This window comes from Clupea harengus, chromosome 25 (genome assembly GCF_900700415.2).
Source record: "Clupea harengus chromosome 25, Ch_v2.0.2, whole genome shotgun sequence".
Classification (NCBI taxonomy): Eukaryota; Metazoa; Chordata; class Actinopteri; order Clupeiformes; family Clupeidae; genus Clupea; species Clupea harengus.
In genome coordinates, this window is record NC_045176.1 from 3,704,184 (window position 1) to 3,722,048 (window position 17,865).

At 42.2% G+C, this 17,865-nt stretch overlaps 1 protein-coding gene across 1 annotated transcript; it reads left to right on the plus strand.

Annotated features, from left to right (window-relative positions):
* Positions 1-1,681: 1,681 nt before the first annotated feature.
* LOC105891279 (NACHT, LRR and PYD domains-containing protein 12-like) lies at positions 1,682-16,457 on the plus strand. Its single transcript, XM_042703709.1, has 7 exons — positions 1,682-2,477; positions 5,335-5,508; positions 7,534-7,710; positions 11,364-11,537; positions 14,471-14,644; positions 15,936-16,109; positions 16,425-16,457. Exons 1-7 carry the CDS (start codon positions 1,813-1,815, stop codon positions 16,429-16,431), a joined length of 1,545 nt encoding a protein of 514 aa, XP_042559643.1. The 5' UTR covers positions 1,682-1,812; the 3' UTR covers positions 16,432-16,457.
* Positions 16,458-17,865: the final 1,408 nt, after the last annotated feature.

Sequence of the window (17,865 nt, forward strand, 5' to 3'; positions counted from 1 at the left end):
AGGAGGACCAGAGAGATGCCAGAAAAGGAGCTCTGAAGATTGCAGTGCACATCCTGAGGAACATGAACCAGGAGATCATTGCTCAGCAGCTGGAGAAATGTGAGATATTTACTCAACACTGAATTACTGAATACTATACATTGTTATTGCAGCTTGATTCAAAATGTATTAAAGACTTCAAAGATAAATCTTTACATTCTGTATGAACATAATTACTCCTTTAATATGTGATATCAAATCTCGCAGTAAAAATAACAGTGAAGTTCACAATTCATTTACATGTTTGTAATGCCTGTAAGGACATTAAGGAACACATCCCATGAGCCCTCAGTAAAACTGCCATTAATATGTCCCAGATGTCATGGTATATGTCAGGAGTCAGTGTCCAGAAATGCTATAGTATCATGTTACCATTAACGATCATTTCCGATGGCTCTCAGGAATATTCTTGCATGATTCTGGTACATACAATTCTGCAAGCTGTCATAACAGTTACTAATGATGATCCCTGAACACAGACCGTCATGATGACTACTGAGAGGATATGATGTCTGTCATAATTTGTTAATCACTGTCATGACAAAAAGGCTTCAAGTGCTACTGCAAAGTGCTCACTCCACACACTTACGTATGCCATCAGATTGACTAAATCATGTGTAATTTTATCTAGATGGACTGTTTTCTAGATGTCAACAAGAGCTCAAACATAGGCTAACAAAGAAGTTTCAGACTGTATTTGAAGGCGTGCCTAAGCTAGGAAACCCTGCTTTTCTGGAGAAGATCTACACTGAGCTCTACATCACAGAGGGGGATAGTGTAGAGGTCAATACTGAACATGAGGTCAGACAGATTGAGATGGCATCCAAGAAACAAATAACAAAGAGGGAAACACCAATCAAATGTACTGAGATCTTCAAGCCCTTACCTGGACAAGACAAACCCATCAGAACTGTGCTGACAAAGGGAGTTGCTGGCATTGGAAAAACCGTTTCTGTGCAGAAATTCATTCTGGACTGGGCTGAAGAAATAGCCAATCAGAATATTCACTTCATATTTCTTCTTCCTTTTCGGGAGCTGAACTTGATTAAAGACAAGAAATACACCCTTATGGACATCATCCATCACTTCTTCTCTGAAACAAGAGACTTTTCTTTCTCCAACCAGGACAGATACCACATTGCTTTCATCTTTGATGGTCTGGATGAAAGCAGACTTCCTCTGGATTTCCAGCACAATGAATGCATCTACAATGTATCAGAACCTGCCTCAGTGGATGTCCTTCTCACAAACCTCATCAAGGGGAATCTGCTCCCCTCTGCTCTTGTGTGGATCACCTCCCGACCAGCAGCAGCCAATCAAATCCCTCCTGAGTGTGTTGACCAGGTGACAGAAGTCCGGGGTTTTAATGACCCACAGAAGGAGGAGTACTTCAGGAAGAAAATCACTAAAGTGGAACTGGCCAGCAGAATCGTCACACACCTAAAGTCATCCAGGTGCCTCTACATCATGTGTCACATTCCAGTCTTCTGTTGGATGGCAGCCACTGTTCTGGAGTACATCCTGACTGAAGCAGAGAGTGGAGAGATTCCAACATCTTTGACGAAAATGTACACTCACTTCCTGATCATACAAACCAAACACAGGAGTCAGAAGTATGGAAACTGTGATGCATATGCACTCTGGAACCTGAAGACCATTCTGTCCCTGGGCAAACTGGCTTTTCAGCAACTGGAGAAGGGCAATCTGATCTTTTATGAGGAGGACCTCAGAGAGTCTGGCATTGATGTCACAGAAGCATCAGTGCACTCAGGGATGTGTACCCAGATCTTCAGAGAGGAGGCTGGGCTGTACCAGGGGAAGGTGTTCTGCTTTGTTCATCTGAGTATTCAGGAGTTTCTAGCAGCTTTATATGTGTTTTTGCACTTTAGCAAGAGAGAAAGCAATATGCCTGACCAAAACAAAACCTCTCAGCTTCATTCACTGCTCAGTGCTAACACACTTCATGACCTACACCAGACTGCAGTGGACCTGGCCTTAAGGAATGAGAATGGACACCTGGACCTTTTCCTGAGGTTTCTTCTGGGCCTCTCACTGGAGTCCAATCAGAAACTCTTACAAGACCTGCTGCCACAGACAGGGAGCAGCTCACTGAACACAGAGGAAACAGTCAAATACATCAAGCAGAAGATCAGAGAAGACCCCAACCCAGAGAGATGCATCAATCTGTTCCACTGTCTGAATGAACTGAATGACCACTCACTGGTGGAGGAGGTCAAGGGCTACTTGAGGAAGGGAAAAGACACCAGACAGAAACTCTCTCTTTCCCAGCTGTCAGCTCTTGCCTTTGTGCTGCTGATGTCAGACCAGGAACTGGAGGAGTTTGACATGGAGGATTATGGGAGAGGGGGTTCACCTGCCAGATCAGATGCAGGTCTGCTGAGGATGCTGCCCGTGGTCAAAGCATCAAGAAAAGTGACGTGAGTATTGGAGTCTTGAGTGAGTGTAAAGGTGGTTACTGAGGTTATATTCTGTATTGTTATGGATTATTGTTTAGAGTCAAAGTTACTGTACTATGACTGAAAGCATTGTAGGGGATTCAGCATGTATCAATATAGCATCTGATCATCAGTATAGCCACTGACGCAGATACCTGCACCGCACAGACAGTTACTGCTCAAAATCATTTACATACCAGATGACAAATTGTGCTTTGATATTTGGTGTCTTTTTTTTTTATAATCGCTAGCATCCTTTTGTCCAATCTGTAGTCACATTTTCAAAACTTCGCACAATTAGCACAAATCTGTCTTTTGTGGACCATACCATGAATTGTATTACTGTTGTTTTCACAAAATATGCAGTCAATTACATTTGCTCAATACCACATTTTGTTAATTAAATACTAACTTTACTAACTCAAAATGTAAAACAACTTTCTTATGGAGTTAGATTTGTTTCATAATTCACAAACAAACGAAACGCGATTCAAACAAACGAAACGCGAGTCACAAACAAACGAAACGCGATTCAAACGAACGAAACGCGATTGACAAACAAACGAAACGCGATTCACAAATGTATTTCATGATTCACAAATGTATTTTGTGATTCACAAATAAATGACCCCATGACATTTGTTTGCAACCTGACGAACACGAGTTACAAATCCCTGCATTTGTCTGTGTGGATTTTTGGAACTTTCCTAACGCGTTTAGATTGACAAATGCATTTTTTCAAGTGTTCCCTAGGCTAACGTTTAGCAAGCTAGCTAGTCAATGTCTAACATAACATTGGCCTTGCTAACATGGATAGAGCTACGCTAGCTGAATTAGTTTGCTCTTTAGCCAGGTAACATCTTACATGGGACTTTAGTGAACAGATCATTAAAACGATTTTTTTTCCAAAGCAGGGGCTGTCAAGTCAAGTGGAGGCAGCAGCACATGTTCTTGTGCAAGCCCTAGCTAGGAATATTTCCCCAATGCCAGAGAGCCGAGCAGCAGAGAGCATAGTTAGGGCTGTAACTATGGCCCCTACCATACCTAATGCCGACAATACTAGGGTGAGACAGGCTATGAGAAGGTAATACACACATAAGGTGCTTCAGAATTCTCCGGAATATTAGCCTACATTCGAATGAATGGACCATCCCAGCATTCAGATGTCTGCTATAATTTACATTGGGCATGAAATGACCAATTTCTAGCTACCAATGCTTAACTACCAAGCTACTGCCCACACATTTATTATTTTGACATGCCACACATTTAACCATGTAAGATGTGGCTAGAGAGCAAACATATGCAGCAAGCGTAGCTCTATCCATGTTAGCAAGGCCTAGCTTGCTAAACGTTAGCCCTAGGAAAACACTTAAAATGACTAAACATGGATCCTGCCATTCTCAAGAATATTCAACCATGTATGATAATCGGTTTAATAAGATTAACAAGCTATATTTCACTAACATTTAGTGGGCAGCTAACAGATGCCATTGCTCGTGATCTCGGACAATGTCCATAACTAAGACGGGTGGTTTGTAGTCCACATAGACACTATAATGTGATTGGCTAAAATTGGATGAGATCTGATAGGTTGCAGAGAATATCTTTTAGAAAAAATGCATTTGTGAATCTAAACGCGTTAGGAAAGTTCCAAAAATCCACACAGACGAATGCAGGGATTTGTAACTCGTGTTCGTCAGGTTGCAAACAAATGTCATGGGGTCATTTATTTGTGAATCACAAAATACATTTGTGAATCATGAAATACATTTGTGAATCGCGTTTTGTTCGTTTGAATCGCGTTTCGTTTGTTTTTGACTCGCGTTTCGTTTGTTTGAATCGCGTTTCGTTTGTTTGTGAATTATGAAACAAATCTAACTCCATACTTCCTCTACATACACTAAATTTATCGAAATATGGCAAACCGGACTTATTATTAAAAAATTCTTTCAAAACACTAGCACACATTTTCTATGCTCGAGGAATATGTCACAATCATAGCACAATTACTTTCAACATACTTACAGTTCATGATATTACAAATACTGCATTACTTTTCATATTTCAGTTCTACAATATGTGTGTTTTTTTTATTCAGTTTCTATACATTTTAAACCACTAAAAGTGAGTGAGCCATCTTTACTTCATGGAATGTGCTGTAGACATAAAATAGAAGGTGATGAGAAATGCTGCAGTAAAGGCTTTATTGTTAAGGAGGTTATGTTTTCAGTGTTTGTCTGTAAGCATGAAAATGCTGCTAGTGATCATAATTGCAAGCACACAACATACAGTATGACACTGTCCTGTCAGTTTTCTCTAATCAGCTCCTAAAACAGAAGAGGAGATCTAAATAGTAGCCAGTGTGGCTGAGTTTAATGGGTATCTCACAGGAATGTCCTTATTGTCACTCTGAATGTGCCAGACTGTTAGTTCTCCTGAGTGGTTTGCTTAGAAAGCTGAGTTGTAACTGACTTGACACACATATGATACAGGACAGTGTCATGGGTTTTGTGCTTGCAATTATGATGCACTGGACTGTCACTCTCTCTCTTTATGCTTTATGGCTGCAGGTGAGAGCACAGTGTGTGTGTGTGTGTGTGTGTGTGTGTGTGTGTGTGTGTGTGTGTGTGTGTGTGTGTGTGTCCAAATGATCTTGACTGTCTAGGCGTTGTATACTAGATCGTTAGAGGGATAGATGGATGGTTGGATGGATAGATTAAAGAGGGAGAGTTTTAGTCTTAGTTGTATTGTGTGTATTCTGAAACTGTGTTGTCTGTCTCTTTATTGCTGTGATTCTCATCTATATGCCTTAATTTTAAAGTATGTGTTTTTACAGGCTGAGGGATTGTGACCTCACAGTGAAGAGCTGTGCAGCTTTATCTTCAGCTCTCAGCTCAAACTCTTCCAGTCTGAGACAGCTGCACCTGAGTGGTAATTATCTGGGAGATTCAGGAGTGGAGCTGCTTTCTACTGGTCTGGAGCATCCAAACTGTAGACTGGAGGAACTGGAGTAAGTCTGCCAGTTTGTGTGTGTGTGTGAGTGTGTCAGTGTTGAGGTGCGTGCACACATTATTGTCTGTCTGTCACACAGAGTCACTGAAACACTCTCTCTCTCTCTCTCTCTCTCTCTCTCTCTCTCTCTCTCTCTCTCTCTCTCTCTCACTCACTCACACACAGGGGCGGTTTTTCCTACAGGCGGTATAGGCGGTCGCCTAGGGCGCCACTCAGAGGGGGGTGCAAAAAACTGCGCCCAGCAAAAAAATTAAAATAAAACAAGAATTGTGTTGCTGGACAGAGTTTTTTTTGCGCCCCCCTTCTGTATCTCCAACCAATATTTTGACATAACATTTTTTTCTAACATTAGGGTAAAATGAGCCAAAAATCGAAAACGGAAGGGGTACGTATGTCCTTGGTGTTGTCAGAAAAATGCTAGCACAGTGAGGCGTTTGGTTAGAGTGTGTGTGTTCAAGAAACTTTGAAGAACAAAATAATGAAGAGGCAAAAGCCATCCGGGGCGCAATTTAGGAAGAAAAGAAAGGAAGAAGAAAAGAAACGTGCCAAGGAGAAAGGTAAATCCTTAAATCCTGTTCTAGCCTAGAATGAATTCCAGATAAGAAAACGTTCACGAATGCGTGAATTGCCCGCGGCACTTTAGTGGAGTTAAGAAGAAAAGATGTACCTTATCATTGAAAGTTTTCCTACTCCCTGTCACATAGTTCTTTAAGGATTTTACAGAGGCGGGTATATCAAAAATGATGTCCATTTATTCTACATTATACAAAAAAAGACATGATTAAAATAGGGGCGCACATATAAAGCCAATAGCCAGTGCAACAACACTACACATATCTTACTCGTTGCATAGCACACCCATTAAGGAAGCCAAACACGGCAACTTGTCAATAAGTGAGGAATACTGGTAAAAATCCAAGTGTTGTATTGTCAACTTTAGCGAATGGTTTGTATGTAATCTTGCTAGTTAGCTAACGCTAGCTAGCCAGTGACTTGTGACGTTCCTTGTTATTGCCATTCAGTCGAAACATCAGTTCAAGTTCAGCTGTACCGCAATTTGCGTCATTTTGCGTCATAAAAATTTGAGTAATCAAATTTGGACAGCTTTAGTTTTGGTGGAGCGAGCTAGCCAGTTTAATTAGACATGATTCAACTAATCAAGAGCTATGCATCTTGGAATAAAAAAATGTCAGGCTGTCCAAATACACCAAAATGCTTAATAACTACATAATAGCTACATTTAACAAATGATGATAATACATACTTTTGTTATATCATTTTAGATTCACTTTTAGAAGACTAAGAAAACATTATTTGCAGGCGATTGGGAAGATGACGTGGAGGTGTGTGTGTGTGTCCATAAACAGTTCAACAGGGGGCGTGGCCGGAGCGTAGTCCAGCACAGGCGTGACATTTTCTCAGTGATTTGTTCTTGAATTAATGTTTGTTCATCGTCGCGATCGTTGTTGTGTTTATGTGAAAGAAATGCAGTCTTACAGGGCAAAATAGCGTTTGAAAGTTGCAATTCCCTTTTCGTGGGGGAAAAAAAACATTTTTATTTGGAGGGGGGGGCGCCAGGAGTGAAGCTCGCCTAGAGCGCCATATGTGCTAGGGCTGCCCCTGCTCACACATCCAGGGAAGCTCTGGCCCTACACACACACACACACACACACACACACACACACACACACACACAATCTAATGCTTATGGCTGCAGGTGAGAGCACGGCAGATAATTCCTGGAGATCATCAGTGCTGTGTGTGTGTGTGTGTGTGTGCGTGTGTGTGTGTGTGTGTGTGTGTGTGTGTGTGTGTGTGTGTGTTGGTGTTCCAGATTATCTTGACTGTCTAGGCGCTGTATACTAGATCGTTAGAGGGATAGATGGATGGTTGGATGGATAGATGAAAGAGGGACAGTTTTAGTCTGAGTTGTATTGTGTGTATTCTGAAACTGTGTTGTCTGTCTCTTTATTGCTGTGATTCTCATCTATATGCCTTAATTTTAAAGTGTTTGTTTTTACAGGCTGAGGCATTGTTACATCACAGAGAAGAGCTGTGCAGCTTTATCTTCAGCTCTCAGCTCAAACTCTTCCAGTCTGAGACAGCTGCACCTGAGTGGCAATAATCTGCTGGGAGATTCAGGAGTGGAGCTGCTTTCTACTGGTCTGGAGCATCCAAACTGTAGACTGGAGAAACTGGAGTAAGTCTGCCAGTTTGTGTGTGTGTGTGTGTGTGTGTGTGTAAGTGTGTCTGTGTTTATGTGCACAGATTATTATCTGTCTGTCACACAGAGTCACTGAAACACTCTCTCTCTCTCTCTCTCTCTCTCTCTCTCTCTCTCTCTCTCTCTCTCTCAGTCACTCACACATCCAGGGAAGCTCTGGCCCTACACACACAGACACACACACACACATACAGACACACACACACACACACACACACACACACACACACACACACACACACAATCTAATGCTTATGGCTGCAGGTGAGAGCACAGCAGAGAATTCCTGGAGATCATCAGTGCTGTGTGTGTGTGTGTGTGTGTGTGTGTGTGTGTGTGTGTGTGTGTGTGTGTGTGTGTGTGTGTGTGTGTGTGTGTGTGTGTGTGTGTGTGTGTGTGTGTGTGTGTTGGTATTCCAAATGATCTTGACTGTAGACGTTGTATACTAGATCGTTAGAGGGATAGATGGATGGTTGGATGGATAGATGAAAGAGGGACAGTTTTAGTCTGAGTTGTATTGTGTGTATTCTGAAACTGTGTTGTCTGTCACTTTATTGCTGTGATTCTCATCTATATGCCTTAATTTTAAAGTGTTTGTTTTTACAGGCTGAGGCATTGTTACATCACAGAGAAGAGCTGTGCAGCTTTATCTTCAGCTCTCAGCTCAAACTCTTCCAGTCTGAGACAGCTGCACCTGAGTGGCAATTATCTGCTGGGAGATTCAGGAGTGGAGCTGCTTTCTACTGGTCTGGATCATCCAAACTGTAGACTGGAGAAACTGGAGTAAGTCTGCCAGTTTGTGTGTGTGTGTGAGTGTGTCTGTGTTTATGTGCGTGCACACATTATTGTCTGTCTGTCACACAGAGTCACTGAAACACTCTCTCTCTCTCTCTCTCTCTCTCTCTCTCTCACTCACTCACACATCCAGGGAAGCTCTGGCCCTACACACACAGACACACACACACACACACACACACACACACACACACACACACACACGCAATCTAATGCTTTATGCCTGCAGGTGAGAGCACAGCAAATATTTCCTGGAGATCATCAGTGCTGTGTGTGTGTGTGTATAAATATAAATAAACGTTCTGCCCATTGATAAAACGATACCACAACCATCACAACAAATATTAACATACCAAATACATGTAATACGTCGAAGATCATTACATTTTCTAATTTTAAAGTTCATGAATTATGATGGGTATTTTGCATAGTGGACCTACAGCAGACAGGCATACCTCTTCTGTCTGGTTATGGCAACAGCACACGAATATAACTTGCAGACCTGCAGTACATCACATCCCCAAAGGGGGCTCAAAAACACCAACACTAACTAAACATGCTTAATTATGGCGAAACTCACATTCTTGTCAGTTTACATTTCTAACTCCGTTACCCTCACCCCCTCTGAATTTCACCAAATACAAGCAGCGACCACAAAGCATTTCCAAAGGCAAACCAGTACATTCCCTGTCAACACTAGACAAAGGGTCACCAAGTACAGGACAACCAACCACAAAGGTATCCAAGACAGATGAAGTGGAAGAAGAGCGCACAAACTCTCCAACCAACCACTAGCAGCAGAGTGCCTTATACACCCCACAAGACCCATTTACAGTGTACTAAAAGCCAATAGGCAGAAGAAAGGAAAAAAAAACAATCTCCTCAAAACTATCCAGACTTGGACCACATCACATTACTAAATGTGTGTGAACATGACTTCAACGCCACTGACTAGTCATGAAAGACCTGAAAGACTGACCTGCAAACAGCCTGCATGGACGGGTTTGTGTGAACAATGTCTTGCCTTGACATAGTTTGGATCAGTCTGTTAACTGGCTTGATAATGCGACCAAACCTAGATCTCACCCGTGTGGATAAACTGGGATTTTGAGACTGTGAGACAGAAGCTGACGTGTCAATATTGTGTGTGTCGGTAGCATTGTCTGTCTGTGTCACAACAGTCCGTCAATCAGTCTGTGAATGTGTGAGCGTGTCTGCGTCACAACTATCTGACTGTCCATCTGTGTGTCTAGCAACATCTGTACTAATGTCAGTGTCAGTCACAAGTCTCGGGTCAGAGGTGATGGAATGGTCTGTGGGGTCTTCAGACATCTCTGGGTTGTTCTGAGGGATAAGGGGGGCTGATTCTGTTCTTCCATTTCCAACTGACTCAACTTGAGAGGGTTCAGGGAATGGTGATTGAGCGACCCACTCTACAGTTCTTCCTCAGCATCCACAGGCTCTTGACCAGTCTTTCTCTGCATTCGCTCAGATCCTGAGCTAGGAACCCGACCATCATGGTCTCCATCCATGCCATCCGGCAAGGAGTCTTGTCCATTAACTGAGGAAGAGTCGTCGCTTGACTTGGACACTTGACAGAAGGCAGGGTTGAACCTGGGACGGAGAGCACACTTGTGTCGTCCACAAGCAGGAAATTCACCAACATCAAGAGGTTACGGAGACCACTCTTTCCCGTCTAGTGGCCATGTCCTGTATCTTGTAAGTGTGTGTTTCAGTGTTCCTGCCCACCATGGTGTACACAGTTGATTCCCAGCAATCTGCAACCTTTCTCTTTCCTCTTTCCCTCTTGTTGGCTACCAACACACGGTCACCAATATCGATGGCGGGCCCTTCCGCTCTCCTGTTGTAGAGCTCAGTGTGGCGGTGCTGTTTTTTTGTGACGTGTGCCTGGGCTATCTGCATGGCATCCTTTAGATCTTTTGTAAGAGACGCCACATAATTGTCATAATTGACCAGAGCTGAATCATTCAGGACTGGTAGACGAGGAGTCCGTCCAAACATCAAAAAGAAAGGAGCATATCCTGTTGTCTCATGAACTGTGCTGTTGTACATGAACGTCAGCATCTGAAGACGTCTTGGCCAGTTGGCTTTCGTGACAGAAGTCAGATCTCCAGCATCGTCGTGGATACCCCTCAGGACAGCAGCTTTAAGTGACCCAGGAACCACGTATTGGTGACGTTTAGACTCGTTGGTCAAGTCTCTTGAAACTCTCTAGAGGTATTCCATTGCTCAAAACAAGCTTCTCCCAGTACTTCAGGTATCTTAAAGCTGTGACTGATTCTCTAGCTCGTTCTCTCCTTGAGGGAGCATGTAAGTGTCTCTGTGTGACACAGACAAACAGACATTTCTCTGTCTTTCACATAGACACACTGATTCGCTCTTGCTCTCGCTCTCTCTCTCTCCCACACACACACACACACACACACACACACACACACACACACAGACACACACGTAATCTAATGCTTAATGCCGTAATCTAATGCTAAATGCAGGTGAGAGCACAGCAGAGAATTCCTGGAGATCATCAGTGCTGTGTGTGTGTGTGTGTGTGTGTGTGTGTGTGTGTGTGTGTGTGTGTGTGTGTGTGTGTGTGTGTGTGTGTGTGTGTGTTGGTATTCCAAGTTATCTTGACTGTCTAGGCGTTGTATACTAGATAGTTAGAGGGATGGATGGATGGTTGGATGGATAGATAAAAGAGGGAGAGTTTTAGTCTTAGTTGTATTGTGTGTATTCTGAAACTGTGTTGTCTGTCTCTTTATTGCTGTGATTCTCATCTATATGCCTTCATTTTAATGTGTGTGTGTCTACAGCCTGAGGGGTTGTAACCTCACAGAGAAGAGCTGTGCAGCTTTATCTTCAGCTCTCAGCTCAAACTCTTCCAGTCTGAGACAGCTGGACCTGAGTGACAATAATCTAGGAGATTCAGGAGTGGAGCTGCTTTCTACTGGTCTGGCGCATCCAAACTGTAGACTGGAGGAACTACAGTAAGATCATGTTTTCATGTTTGTGATAGTGTCATGTGTTGTGTGCTTGCAATTATGATGCACTGGACTGTCATTATCTTTCAATCAACAGAGGGAACTGGATATTTAATCTAAATGTAAAGATAAATATCCTCTATTTTTCTCAAATGTGCAAAGTGTTGCGTTGCAAACAAACTGAAAGAAAGTATGACACCTCTTTACAGTACATATTGCAATACCAAAGAAATGAATCTGAAATGCTCTGCTCTGTGCGGCAATTTCTGTAGTAGAACTTAAAGTGTCAGTTCAGAAACAGCAACACAACATACTACCACTAGAAGTCTACTGTAGCCCTAATGCTGATCCGTGGTGTCTTCTGTATTTGGAACCATATTTTTCTGAAGATCGCATTCACGGCAGCGTTCTTCCTTGACTTACAGTAAATCTTGAGAGAGAAACCTTAGCAAACCTTATCCACCCCTACAATCCCCAACGCCCCACACATATTTCAAGCCAAGCAGCTTGTATCATATCACCAAGAACAAACTTTTTGATCGGTTGGTTCGCCTGTTCCAATACTGTAGATACCACTATTGAGGATGGTAAATTTAGTCTGCGTGGGTAAACAGTCTTAGTGATAAAGTGGATAGTGTTGCTGCCTCATAAGCAGTTGACTGGGGTTCAATTGTTGAGCAATGCAGGGTGCCATTGAAAGTCACTTTGGATAAAAGTACCTTTTACTGTAGTTGCATTTATGGGTCACTTTTTTCTCATTGATAGCCCATGCAACATACATGCAACAGTAATAGTGGAAAAATCTCTTCAGCGACAACTACATCTACATTTACCTGACATACATGCACATTTCAATGCAAAACTTCATTAGGACTTTAAATACTTGGTAACAAGGCTGCAAACAAACAAAACAAAACAAAAACAGTAATTTTTTCACTAAAGTAGGATAATCTGTTTTATTTCAAGTCTATAGTTGTATGGCTGTGTATAGGTTCCACTTGTGGAGGACGTGTGGCTTAGGACAGTTAGACCATCCCATTCTCTCTTCCAGTCCACCTCTTTTTTTCGTCGGTATTCATTTCCTGCACAAACATTACATGTATGCGTTTTAAATTGATGAATTCAAAGACCGTGATTTAAAATTACTTTTCCAATACAGTCAATAAAATGACGCAACAATATATATAAAGACAAGAAAGTCAAACCACAACATTCTCATCGTTCCAAATTTGCTCTCACAGCTGGTTTACCTTTTTCCGAAGTCGATAGATTTCTGTGTCGGAAAAGGCTCCTTCTCTTATCAAACATGTAGCATCATTAACAAACTGCAATCGGTCCTGGAAGAAGTTTGAATAACGCCTCCGTTTCCATCTCTGACACTATATCTGATATTAGCCTTTCCCTCTCTTCTGCTTGTTAACAACAAACTGAGCGCTAGGACCAGGATTATCTGTGACTGGCTCAAGGAAATAAGCTCAGCCACCTCACAAGCTGCTACTGTGGGTTCAACCACGAGCAGCACACCCACACCAGCTCCCCACAGAAACCATCGTGTCCGTCCAGGCCCGGTGACCCCACCCGGGACTGGCCCACCAGCAGGAGATGCAGGAGAGTCTGTCGTGAGAGGGCCAGCCGCAGGGGTGTCAGCCGCAGGATAATTAGCTGCAGGGGGCTCAGCAGACCTGGCTGCAGCAGACTAAGGCCCCGTGCACACAAAGTCTAGTTTGCCTGAACCCGGAGAGAAATGTTTCCGGATAGCCCTATCGTGCACACGAACCCACTGTATCCGCACACTGTATCCGCACTCCTTCGAATCGGGGGTCCAAAGTGAGTAAACTCGAATCTGTCCGCGGGTTGGTGTTCGTGTGCCACCTATGATATAACACGTGATGGAGAACATGTGGCCAAATGCTGTAGATAGTATAGATTAGATCAGGTGGCTGCAGCAGACTCATTATGATCAGCACCTAAACCTTGTTCATTGTCAGGTTCATCCTTTCTTTTTGTCAGACAATCTTGCACTAGATGCCTGACTCTCCCACATCCAAAGCATTTCATCATAGTGTCTGAAGTTGCAAGTGTCAGAGTACAGTGAAAATGGCTATATCCAGTAACCAGAATGTTTGTAGTGATCATGGATTTACAACTCAACTTTCTTCGTAAACCACCAGGAAAACTAACAGTCTGGCCCATTCAGAAAAGAACTTTAAACACAGAGTCTCCAGAGTGACAATAAGGATATTCCTGTGAGACATCCCCATTAAACTCAGCCACTACTGAGTCAGTGGCTACTACTGTAGATCTCCCCTTCTGTTTAGGAGCTGATTAGAGAAAACTGACTTGACACATGTATGATACAGGACAGTGTCATGTGTTGTGTGCTTGCAATTATGATGCACTGGACTGTCACCATCTCCATATCTTCCTGTATTCCATTTTGTGCCTGATTCGCTCTTGCTCTCTCTCTCTCACTCTCTCACTCTCTCACTCACTCACTCACACACACACACACACACACACACACACACACACACACACACACACACACACACACACACACACACACACTCACACTCACACTCACACTCACACTCCCTAACTTTCTCTCTCACACACACACACTCAATCTAATGCTTTATGGCTGCAGGTGAGAGCACAGCAGATAATTCCTGGAGATCATCAGTGCTGTGTGTGTGTGTGTGTGTGTGTGTGTGTGTGTGTGTGTGTGTGTGTGTGTGTTGGTATTTAAAATGATCTTGACTGTCTATGCGTTGTATACTAGATAGTTAGAGGGATAGATGGATGGTTGGATGGATGGATGAAAGAGGGACAGTTTTAGTTTAAGTTGTATGGTGTGTATTGTGCAACTGTGTTGTCTGTCTTTTTATTGCGGTGATTCTCATCTATATGTCTTAATTTTAATGTGTGTGTGTCTACAGGCTGATGGATTGTAAACTCAAAGAGAAGAGCTGTGCAGCTTTATCTTCAGCTCTCAGCTCAAACTCTTCCAGTCTGAGACAGCTGCACCTGAGATCCAATAATCTGGGAGATTCAGGAGTGGAGCTGCTTTCTACTGGTCTGGAGCATCCAAACTGCAGACTGGAGGAACTAGAGTAAGATCTTGTTTTCATGTTTGTGATAGTTTCAGTGTTGTGTGCTTGCACTGGACTGGACTGTCACCATATCCATATCTCTCTAAATTAATAGCAATGGACTCTTTACATCAACAGAGGGAACTGGATATTTAAACTAAATGTAACTATAAAAAAGCAATGAATGAATCTGAATGCACGCTAGAGTCTCTGGTCATTTTCAGCGTTGCAAGAGTCTCAGTCTTTATCAGTCTTGATTAAAGAATGAATTTTAATTTGGAACTGTGCAAAGCAACAACATGCTTGAAACTTACTATCTGTGGTATGACTCGTCATGCAGTATGAGTTTGGGAAAAGTATCAAAGCACTGCAGTCTCATGTAGAGTAGTTAGCATCTTCATTTGATGTACATTTAGATCAATTGTCTCCCATTATCATTTGCCTTTATGAAAGGGGAAGATGGTTACTGGGGTTGCTGAGATAAACTACTAGAGTATGAATATGTATTACAAATATGAATATAGAAATAGTACAGAGCAGCTGTGAGCACACCCTATACTAGAGAGACCTGTGTGTGTGTGTGTGTGTCACACCCTACAGTACAGAGACCTGTGTGTGTGTGTGTGTGTGTGTGTGTGTGTGTGTGTGTGTGTGTGTGTCATCCTACAATAGAGGGACCTGTGCATGTGTCACACCGTACAGTAGAGAGACCCGTGACGAGTGTGTGTGTGTGTGTGTGTGTGTTTGTGTGTGTCACACCCTATAGTAGAGGGACCCGTGTCGTGTGTGTGTGTGTATCACACCCTACAGTAGAGAGACCTGTGTGTGTGTGTGTGTACCTGTATATGTGTGTGTCACCCCCTACAGTACCCTACAGACCGGTGCGTGTGTGTGTGTGTGTGTGTCACCCTACAGTAGAAGAACTGTGTTGTATGTGTATGTGTCTGTGCCTGTGTGACAGTGCATGTAAATTAACAGCAGATTGCCTGATCTATTCTCAGTTATGATCATATTTTGCTTCTTTATCCGAAGAGGCAGCTCTGTTTGAATTTGGAATTGAATATTACTGAAATTATTGTTTGTTGCGTGTGTTTCTGAAAATCTAAATCCATACATTGCTGATCAGGAACTAGGAAATACAGTGTGTGTGTATGTGTATGTCAGTGAATATTTTTGTGTGGTGTGTATGTGGGGCCTGTTGGGCTTTGTGTTTGTGTTTGTGTTCTCAAAATGTGTTATTCAAATGTGTCTACAGTCTGAGGTGCTGTGGCCTTACAGTTTGTGTGTGTGTGTGTGTGTGTGTGTTCTACAGGCTGTGGCGCTCTGGCCTTACAGTGAGGAGCTGCTCATCTTTAGCTTCAGCTCTGAGATCAGACTCCTCCAGTCTGAGAGAGCTGGACCTGAAATTAAACAACCTGCAGCAGTCTGATGTGGAGCTGCTTTCTGCTCTACAGAAAGATCCTAAATATAAGCTGACTGAACTAAAGTAAGTAATGAATACAGCACATACAATAGCATTCCATGTTATCCGCTGTACATATAAACATGTGTCACTGTGTCCATTTATCATCTCCATATATGATATATTTGGATATATGTGATGTGTAAAATATTATAATCGGAGTATAATCTGTGTGATGTGTAAAATGTCGTTAGCAGTCATTTCCTGGAGAACCTTTAATCAGTCATTAGTCTGACTGGAGCAGAGCTGTTCTACATGTTTACACATGTCAGTGTTGAGGAATCCGAATGGGGAAACCTCATAGTGAGGATGATGTAATCTACAAAATCTCCTCAACAGGTATTAACTGGGCAGCCATCAATCATCCATTAGTCTGACTGGAGCAGAGCTGCTGCTGCAGTTTCCAGACACTCAGTACCAGATGATCATCCAGCTTCCCCACGGATCAGCACTGTGTGTCTAGCTGTCCACTGCGAAGTTTTCTAGTGATATATAACCATCATCTCTAAACTGATTAAACCAATATTTGTAAACTGATTCATTATTATTTTAACTGCATTAATGTCAATAATCCTTTTTTTATATCAAGCACTAATCTTAAAGATTGTTTATTGAATCCTTACTAGATAAAATATCAGTCTTTTCTATAATACTTCTACAAACTATGTGGGTATCAACATGTAAATATTTTCCTTTGTTGTGTTTGAGCAAGTGGGGACCCAGTTTTGTAGTTATTTTGTTTTCTAGTGTAATAATGTTTCTATCTATAATCACCATTTCTGAATGAATACAATCACTGTTGTAAACGGACTCCTCTTTCCTTCCTATGTTGTACATGTAGGGACTGTATATATAATCACCATTTCTGAATTAATTCCATCACCATTTGTAATCTGATTATTCTTCTTTAATAATGTTGTACCTGTAGGGACTGTATATCCAGAAGATATTGCCTGTGTTTTATTATGTGTTTGATTTAGTGTCCTGTGTCCATGTTGGACCCAAACCCCTCCTCCTAATGGTGTGAGTGAACACAGCACTAACCAGAGCTGATCAGGGGTGCTGCTCAAACAGATTCAAGGCTTTCATGTGGTCTCATGATTAAGGTGCTAGTTCATCTTCAAGGGGCTAGTTCATCTTCAATGTGGTAGTTCATCTTCAATGTGGTAGTCCATCTTCAATGTGGTAGTTCATCTTCAAGGGGGTAGTTCATCTTCAATGTGGTAGTTCATCTTCAAGGGGGTAGTTCATCTTCAATGTGGTAGTTCATCTTCAAGGGGGTAGTTCATCTTCAATGTGGTAGTTCATCTTCAAGGGGGTAGTTTCATCTTCAATTGTCGGTAGTTCATCTTTCAAAGGGGTAGTTCATCTTCAAGGGGGTAGTTCCATGTCTTAGATGGAAAATTCCATGTTGTAAGTCACATTGGATCTGCACTGAATTAAAATGCTGTGATGTTAATATTAATGACAACATATTCTGGTTCAAGATGTAAATTATCTGGTTTATCAATAAAGACTTTTTGATGTTTACCATGAAAATGTCATGTATTGTCATTGAGATGCTTCTCCCAATGCCAATAGTTAGAGCCTTTTCACCTGAGTGAACAGAGGGTGGGCGCTGTGACTAAGATTGCTTGAAAGTGGTTATGGTGAAACTGTGCTCTCATGTTAGGTGGAAAGAAGGAAGTATTCCAGTATGCTCAGGGGGGAAAAAACACCAATGTTGTTTTTGGATAAAACCAAATATTAATTTCAAACATGAGGTTGCATCGGTTCATTA

Bases quoted from the DNA above. Each gene is read 5' to 3' on its own strand.
- LOC105891279 (XM_042703709.1), top strand. From the start codon at position 1,813: ATGTGTACCCAGATCTTCAGAGAGGAGGCTGGGCTGTACCAGGGGAAG. The intron at 5,509-7,533 runs GTAAGTCTGCCA...TTGTTTTTACAG, and splicing joins TGTAGACTGGAGGAACTGGA to GCTGAGGCATTGTTACATCA. The intron at 7,711-11,363 runs GTAAGTCTGCCA...GTGTGTCTACAG, and splicing joins TGTAGACTGGAGAAACTGGA to CCTGAGGGGTTGTAACCTCA.